Source organism: Protopterus annectens, chromosome 3.part0, assembly GCF_019279795.1.
Source record: "Protopterus annectens isolate FY-2018-M chromosome 3.part0, PAN1.0, whole genome shotgun sequence".
NCBI classification, from domain to species: Eukaryota; Metazoa; Chordata; order Ceratodontiformes; family Protopteridae; genus Protopterus; species Protopterus annectens.
In genome coordinates, this window is record NC_056731.1 from 1,335,108,786 (window position 1) to 1,335,118,309 (window position 9,524).

Below are 9,524 nucleotides of genomic sequence, written 5' to 3' on the forward strand. Positions count from 1 at the left end.
CCCTCAAAACAAATAAAATTGTTTTCAAGCACAAGGTCCATACATGTACGTATGGTCAAGATGGCATTGTGCGCTAGACTGGGATTAAAACACAGATATTTGTAGAACCACTCCAAGCCCTCTTGGTGTGGGATAACTGAGAATAAATCTTTGATGTTGATGCTCACCATTATAAGAACATCATCATACATCTCAGTTTTTTTTTTAGTGAGAAAGTCCCAGGAGTCCCTAATAATAGTGCTTCTTCCATCCAATAGTCCCTTCACATTGTTATCAATAACTTTTCCTAAGGCAAACGTCTTGGAGGCCTTGGCATCTACTATTGGATGCAGGGGTGGGTTGCTAATGGACTTATGAATCTTTGGGATCCCAAAAATGGTTGGGATCCTTGATTCCTTGGTGTCTAAAAAATCATGTTCACTCAGTTCCAACTGACCATTCAATAATAGTTTGGACAAAGTGAGGTCAATATTTCTATAAGCGATATTCATCTCATTGTGTGAGACCATAGTATAAGTGTCACTAAACAATAAGTCAAATATTTTACTGTTGTATTTAGAAATGTCCATCACAACCAACCCACCACCCTTGTCCGGTTTCATAATACGGACTTCCCTATTGGCCAATATGTCATTAAGCAATTTTTTTCTCCCTGTTGTCCAAATTAGAGGCTTCAGTAATACCTTTATACCTCAGTTCCCTAATTTCTTTCTCACAAAGGGTTTCAAATAAGTGGACCAGTGGATGAGAGGGGAGTTTAAAAGTGCTGGGTCTGGTCAAACGGGAATCTGGAAATACTAGGTTGTCATTATCTGAGAAGTGGAGGGTCAGATTAAGTTTCCTGGTAAACAGTTTCAACTGTACAATTGTTTCAACCAGGTTGGCCCTCTTCATTGGTACAAAGTTCAAGCCTTTGGAAAAGAGTTCGGCCCATTCCCCATCAAGCACCAGATGACTAAGATTATATATACTAAAGTCACCTTGAAAGTTTTTAATAATTTTTACATACATTTTGATCACGTTCACTACAAGTCAAAACATTACTCATCTCCAGTTTTGGTTTTGACTACCCCCCACCTCCTCAGTTGACCCTGGTACTGTCCCTGGCCATACCTCCAACTCGTTTGATTCCCAATCCTCTGGTTCATCAATCTTTACGATCTCCTTGGGGGGGGGTTCTAAAGGGGTTCCAGATTCCACATCATCACTATCCAAATCAAGATTTATATCCTGTTGAGATTGCCCATTAAAGAAACTAGTTTGTTGGCCTAATGGTGGTTCCAGGTAGACCCTACCATCATCATAGTCACATTTATCTCTTACTAGTTTCTTTTCTTTTCATTTTTTAATATTACTTAAATCATTGTCAACCACAGAAAACACTTTATAAAAATTATACTTTTTGTGCTCAAATAAAAGGTCATTTTTTTATACTAGTGTCAAGTGTGTCAATTTCCCTCAACAAATGAGCCATTTTTCTGTTGTTGTCAACAGTCAGCAGTTGCACCAACTCGCAACCTTGCCTATTGAATAGTTTAATTAAATCATGGTGTAACTGTGAATCTTTAACCAGTCCAGTTGAATATCTCCACATATGAAGGCCCTTAGGGACCTGCTCATGTTTTAAACATTCGTTCAAGTAACTATTCTCCAACTGTGTTTTTTTATATTTAAACAACAGTTCTCTGTAAGTATGAATTTGTTCATCCACAGTACCATTAGTGTGTTGCCCAAGTCCAGTGTCATAGTTCCACTCTGTGTCACGTCACGTCTACGCCATTGTTCAACTGAAAAGTCCGACATCAGGTCATTGCCATTCCTCAGCAAGCTTCCCAAATGAATGCTCACCTCACCATAATCCTCCTTATTTGTGACCACTCCTCCATAAAATCTGTTATCCTGACTACCCATTCTTTGGGCTGGGGTGATGAACGACCTCTGCGAGGCCTGGGAAATAGACTCAGAACCTCCATGAAAAGGGTCCGACACATTTTGAATGAGCCTGTCAACTTTCTGAGTAAGTTCAGCCACCGTTGCTGCCAATAAAGCAATGGACTGTGATACAGACGAGAAATCAGTGCTGCATGCTATTCCCAACTGCTCACGATCATCCATACTTCACAAACCAAGAAGTAAACAGGAAAAATCCACTCAAGAACCAGAAACGGATGAATGAAGTGTGAAGGAAAGACCACCAGCAATAATCCTTGTTTATTTAAGCACTTTTCTTCATGTTTCAGACTTCATCAGAATAAAGTCACATGATTATAGCAATACATATATATATATATATATATATATATATACACCACCCCAACTACCCAGTTGGTCAATAAAATTACATCATTTCCTCTAAAACAAGCATTGTTCATAACTTAATAAAAAGTTATTGAAACTTAATATTCTTTACAAAAAATAAAAATAATTGACCTATAAAAAAATACATAGATTTTAATTTTAAAACAGAACTCAAAGAAATTCTGTCATTGAGATTTGGTGGTTGACAGGCAGTGGTTTTGATCTGCCATGTCAATTCCTTAAATTCTAACCATTCATCCATTGGTCCCCCTCTTGGTCCAAGGTAAAACATCCTATTTATCTTTTATTAGATGGAGATATTCATCCTAATCCTGGCCCTAATCAACAAATTTATAATAACCAACAAAACATCAATAATCCACAAACACAAGCATCTAATGGAATTTCTACCTCCACACAATTACGTAACTCTCTCAAAATAGCTCAACTTAACATCCGTAGCATTAACAACAAACTCAGTCAATTACATGCTCTTCTACAAGTTCAGGCATTTGATATCCTTTGTCTTACAGAAACTTGGTTAAAACCCTCTACTCAAGACTTAGAAATAACCCCACCTGGATACAACATCCTCAGATGTGACCGTACTTCCAAAAAGGGTGGTGGTGTAACTATCTTGTATAAATCAGAACTTCTAGTTTCATCCTATAATGCATCTCTACCTCCTAATACCAATGCCGAAACCCTCACTATTAAACTACAACTTAATAAATCTAAATCTATTTTTATAATCTGTACCTATATCCCGCCTGGAAATAACACTAATACTCTTGAAAACATTCTTAGTAGCCTTTCCACCCTACTTCCTCAAGAACCAATCATACTAGGTGACTTTAATATTGACTGGACTACCTGTAGCTCTCCTGATCCTAACACCCACATTAATCTTTATGGTTTCACCCAACTAATAAACACCCCCACAAGAATTCACAAACCTAGTAATAAAGAAACCACTCTTGACTGGATCCTTGTAAACAGTCATCCTGAAACCTATATACCAGGAACACTACCTGATGACATTAGCGACCATGCTTTAACCTATATAATAAGGCAAAAGGCTCATTATCCTACCAATAACACCTTTATAACCTTTCGTACAAAAAAACACTTCCAAGCAGATAGCTTTCAAAATGAACTAAAAGCCTGTAACTGGTCACCCCTGAAGCACCTCAAACTAGATGAAGCTGTTTCTTACTTTAATACTAAATTCCTACAAATCCTGGATCTCCATGCCCCCTTCAATCCTCCAGACTCAGGACCAAAGCAGCTCCATGGCTTACACAACAAACCAAGGAAAAAATGTTCCTACGAAACAAAATAAGGGCCAAAGGAGAGCCACTAAGAGCTCTGCAGACCAACTACTCACAGCTAAGAAATGCAACCAAAAAGGACATTATCTTAGACAAAAAAAAATATTATCTCCACCTTCAACAATCTCATACAAAAAATCCACAAAAGTTCTGGTCAGGCATCAATAAACTTCTCCAACCAGGACATTCTAAAACTCCAGCCCCAACTTCAATTCCTCATGATAATCCTTTGCAAATAGCTGATGCCTTCAATAATTACTTCACTGAAATTATTCAAAATCTTGCAAAGACACTCCCTTCCAGTCCTCCCAACCCTTTACAAAACATAAACAGTTCAGTGCCCTCCTTCCACATACAACCTGTATCACCATCCTTTATCTGCAAACTCCTTCAAAAACTTAAGCCTTGTATCCCGTCTGCTGACCACCTACCAGCTGAATATCTTCAAATAGCTTCCAAAGTCATAGCTTATCCCATATCCATCCTTGTAAACCGTACCATCACAGAAGGTAGCATCCCATCCACATGGAAAGTCTCTCACATTATTCCTTTACATAAAGGAGGCAACTCCACTAATATCTCCAATTTCCATCCAATTGCATTACTCTCCCCACTTGCCAAAATAATGGAAAAATGTATTCATCATCAACTACTTCATCACCTACTTGACAACAATTTACTTGCCAACTGCCAGCATGGCTTTAGGCCCTTTCATAGTACATCCACTGCCCTGCTAACTTTTGCCGACTGTATAAACAGAAATCAAAATAATAATTCTCTGTCTTCCGCATTATTTATTGACCTATCAAAAGCCTTTGATATGGTTAACCACGACTTACTAATCAGTGTGCTAAAAGCACAATCTCTTGACCCTCAAGCAATACTTTGGTTTACATCCTATCTAAAAAACAGACAGCAAGTAGTGCTTTGGGATAATAATCTATCAACACCCCTCCCCGTAAACATTGGAGTCCCACAAGGCTCTATATTAGGCCCTCTTTTATTTTCCATTTTTATTAATGACCTCAATACTGTTTTTCCTCAAGCCACCTGTATTCAATATGCCGATGACTCTACTCTAATATGTTCTTCTAATTCATCTATCTCTCTTCAAACTCTTACCCAAACAGTATTTAACACTGTTGAAAATTGGTTTACTGACCATTGCCTCCTCCTTAACCCCAAAAAAACAAAATTGTTACTTTTTGCTCCCACCCAAAAGTCTCCATCTATCCACTTCATAATTACCTCTAACAACAGTACCATTATTTCCCCTGATACTACTACACGTCTCCTGGGCATTACCATAGATAATAACCTCAGCTATGACAATCATATCAACAATACTATACTGATGGTCAATAGAAAACTTGGCTCCTTGTATAGAATTAAACCTTACCTCACACCTCTAGCTACAACCACCATTGCCCAGACCCACTTCACTTCTACCCTATTCTATGCTTCTGCTATATATACCAATCTATCAAAATCTAATCTAAGTAAGCTCGAAACTAGCTATAACAATATAGCAAGATTTGCCACAGGCACCCCTTTTAGAACCCACCACTGTCACAACCTTAAACAACTCGGGTGGTTTGAACTACAAAACCAGCTGGTATATAATCAACTAGTGATCACACAAAAAATCCTTCATCACCCAAATAATACTCCAATCCTCTCTAACTTAATCTCCCCATATAAAAATCTTGCAACACTTCGTTCAGCTAACAAGTTACTAATCGCCAATATCAAATCTAATAACAAAGCTGGAGACTCCCTTTTTACCAACATTGTGGGAAAAATATGGAACAAGCTTCTGATGTCACTCACATCTCTCTCATCTACATCTCTCTACAAAAAATACCTCAAAGAACTTTTGAAGAATCATTGGCTCTGTCCCTGCTCTAAACCTGACTGAACCTCACTTTTCCTATTACTATCTCTTCTTGCCTTATGCCCTCCTTATGGGCTTTGTCCCCTCTCTTCCTTCAATCCTAGAAGCTAACTTTATTCCAGCCCTCATTTGTATCATTTGTTCTCTACCTTCATCTCATGTTCCCCTACTTTGACTTACAAATGGCAACATGAGAACCTCAAGTGTACCTGTACCTCCTTAAATCTAAAAACCCATGCAAAGACTCTAAACTACTTTTCCTCGTCTTAGACAAACATTTTATTTAATTTTAACCCATACACTATTAACTTCTCTTATATAGTAAAACTTTAGTAACATTTAAGTATTATATATAGTAATTTTGCTATGTTTGGAACTTATCTACAGATGAAAGCTATTAGTGTAAGTAGTGCATTTTTATTTTGTAAATTCTATTTTTGTAATTTTATTTTGTAATTTCTATTTTGTAATTTTATTATGTTTGGAGCTTATCTCCCTGCGCCTCTACTGAAAATGGACATGTATCCAGCTAGACTAGCCCAGTCAACAAATGTAAAATAAATAAATAAAATAAATATGGTCTATGGCCCCAAACTTAAAGGTGTATGGGACAAGCACAAATGTGCTTGTAGAAAGCACTGTTTATATTTTTGTTCTTGATGTCATAAAGGTGTTGATACACTCTTTGCCTGAGTATGTCACAGTTTGTGATCTATGCAACAGTTTCTATAGTGGTAAGACCAAAAGAGCACTGAGGCAAAGAGTGTATCAACACCTTTACGACATCAAGAACAAAAATATAAACAGTGCTTTGTACAAGCACATTTGTGCTTGTCCCACACACACCTTTAAGTTTGGGGCCATAGACCATATTGACCTTGAACCAAGAGTGGGACCAATGGACGAATGGTTAGAATTTAAGGAATTGACATGGCAGATCAAAACCAATGCCTGTCAAGCACAAGGTCTCAACAATAGAATTTCTTTGAGTTCTGTTTTAAAATTAAAATCTATGTATTTTTTATAGGGTAATTATTTTTATTTTTATTTTTTGTAAAGAATATTAAGTTTCAATAATTTTTTATTAAGCTATGAACAATGCTTGTTTTAGAGGAAATTATGTAATTTTATTGAGTTGGGGTGGTGTATATATGTATTGCTATAATCATGTGACTTTATTCTGATGAAGTCTGAAACTTGACGAAAAGCACTTAAATAAACAAGGATTATTGCTGGTGGTCTGTTCTTCACACTTCGTTCATCCGTTTGTGGTTCTTGAGTAGTTATGGACTTGGGAACGTATGTGGGCAACAAAGTGTCCTTCAATCACTGTGTACCCCCACAGATTATTAGTAAGGGTATGCTGTCTAGGTCCAGGGATGTGATCATTCTATAGTACTCTGCATTTATTAGGCTAATCATTGAGTATTATGCCCCCTTTGTATGCACCTGTCCAGACCACAATTCTTTTTCACAGAGAAAATAAAAACTACACTGACCATCTCAAAGCCTTGTCCCTCTTCTCATTATCATACAGGTTAATTGTAAACAGTGCCTTAACAGATCCTATCCTCTGAGATCTACTGCATATACTCAAGTCCAATGGTGGCATAAATACCCAATCAGGAGATATTCTTCTCTTCTATAACATAAATAGAACATGTCAGATGAACAGATCTGCATCACAAACAATACAATTTCTTTGGAATCATCTTGATCTCCACATAAAGCAAATGACTTCCCTTGCTCTTTTCAAATGTAGTCTGGATAAATGGATGGGAAACCACAAATTCATACCTGTTTTTTCACCCTTGTCTTTATGGATACATGCATGTTTTGCCTATTTCTGTATCATTCATAGTTAAATTATAAGGGCTAAAAAATAGCATGCAAATGTAGGGCTGGGCATGCAAACATCATCTCAGATCAATAGCCTTGTAAGTGCATATGAACCTATGAACAAGCTACTGACCTAATAAGTGATGTAGTCTTTAAGCTGAAGTCACTGCAAAGCTGTGATCATTGGAAACACTATATTAATTTCAGTTTCTACAATTCTTCAGGATTTGCATTAAAAGCAGTCACATACTCAGTGCAAGTTACATTTTGTACATACTAATGAAATTTATATTACACATTGCAAGATTGACAATTATGACATTTTTTATGAAAAATTTAGATTTTAACCCAGTTAAACACAAATCTCTGTATGCATCATTAAAAAAGCAATGCCAGACATCACTCATCTTTTTATATTCTCCTTTGAAATGCCACTTATCACTAGAAAAATGTATTCTGTTTCACTGTCCAGTTTTGGCGCTGCCTCCTCAGAGGCATGTCCACTAGCTTCAGGAGTTCCTCAAGGAATTCCTTCATGATCCTAAAAATGTCCCAGTCAAGGGCAGCATTTTCCAATGAGATCAGACAGGAAATGCTCTTCCTCCCCTTCACAAGTTACTAGCTAGTTTACACTATCTCCACAACCATCACAAAACAATAAGTAAATGGCTATCATTACTGCATCAGGATTATTGTACATGACAACTTATTGTAAACCATGGTGACATGAGACAATCTGTAGGCAATCCATCACTGAATTCATTGAACAGTTGTGGAGATCCATCTGAATATGGCCTTCCATGTGTTGAAAATGCTCCTGTCTGGGCAACATCAGCACTCTAGGAAATTAAGCTTGTGCTGTATCATTCAATCATTTATATTCCATCTACATGTTATATAGCATATTACTAATGGAAACAGATGTATGGCCAAACACTGACTGCAAACATTAGTGTCAGCTGCTTAAAGTATTGTATTTGGAATAGGCCAGCACCTCGCAGTGTCTATATGGAGTTTACTGATGTGCAATTTATGAAGCTGTACAGGTTGTACAGCCTACTTGGCTTTCTTAGTGCTTCCCACAGCTGCATAACATTCATTTCTGTATATGGCACATCGATATCTTAGACTAGCCATAAGATTATTTTTTGCACTGCAGATTTTGACGCCTTTATGAATTATTCCCCTGCTTTTCACTCATTTTATCTCAATTGCATGGCAAGTAATGAGAAGAGTTATTGACTCCACTAGAGTCCTGACTCAGGGAATGAATTTGGGTCACTACCCAGTACTGTCTAAAGTGAACAAATGTTGTTTTACAATATTTCATGATTTTTCTATATTAACTTACACTTAGGCTTTGGAATAATGCATGGAGTTTAAAGAATAACCAATAGGAATAGGTTTATATATTCTGTACACTGTATTGACCCTGGTTGTGTGGCCCATTGTGTGGCAAAACACATCCATTACAAATATTATCCTGGCATTGAACTCTTGTCCCTTTGTACTTTCAGATATGTGCCTGCTTTCTTCCAAGATTACATGATGCCTTGTTCATGTCATGGTCATAGTCTGTTGCTGTAGAAAGTAGGAATATATAATGTTTCAGCTTTCTACACTTACATTTTATATGTTAATAACTTGTTTTATATTTTGATGGCTGGCTACATTAAAACTTTGAAGTAAAAAATAACTTACTACAGTTATACAATCTGTTCAGCTTCTGGAGATCACTGTCACTGAACTCCATACGTTGTCCAATCACATTCATGAAATCTGGTATGTTGGTCACTATTGTTGGTTCTGATCCATTCTGGAATGCTGTTTTGCTGTAGTGCATCACAGAAGTGTAATCATAAGGCACATTGAGCGAATCTGACTGAGTGTCACTATATTTGTTGAAGTTGCTTTCTTTTCCTGTGAAATGCAGAAAAAATAAATAGCAGTTTACGTTTATAGATGGCCTTGACTGGAAACTGCATTCAGCTACTTAAAGGTCATTCTTCTGTCTTGGATACACAATATTCTAATGCATGTAGCTTAATAATAAATCCCTAGCTGACATAATTCATACAGTTATACATTAAACTTCTGGGTACTAGCCAGTTGGATAAACTAGCTTTCATTAACTGGCACTTAGTTCATCAGACTTGCTTGTA

General features: G+C 37.0%; 1 protein-coding gene across 1 annotated transcript in view; it reads right to left on the bottom strand.

Annotated features, from left to right (window-relative positions):
* Positions 1-9,524, bottom strand: part of LOC122797066 (meprin A subunit beta-like) — a 380,136-nt gene that overhangs the window by 244,062 nt on the left and 126,550 nt on the right. Inside the window, exon 5 of the mRNA XM_044065841.1 lies at positions 9,064-9,282. Coding sequence (XP_043921776.1) covers positions 9,064-9,282 — 219 coding nt within the window. The remainder of the gene's footprint in view (positions 1-9,063; positions 9,283-9,524) is intronic.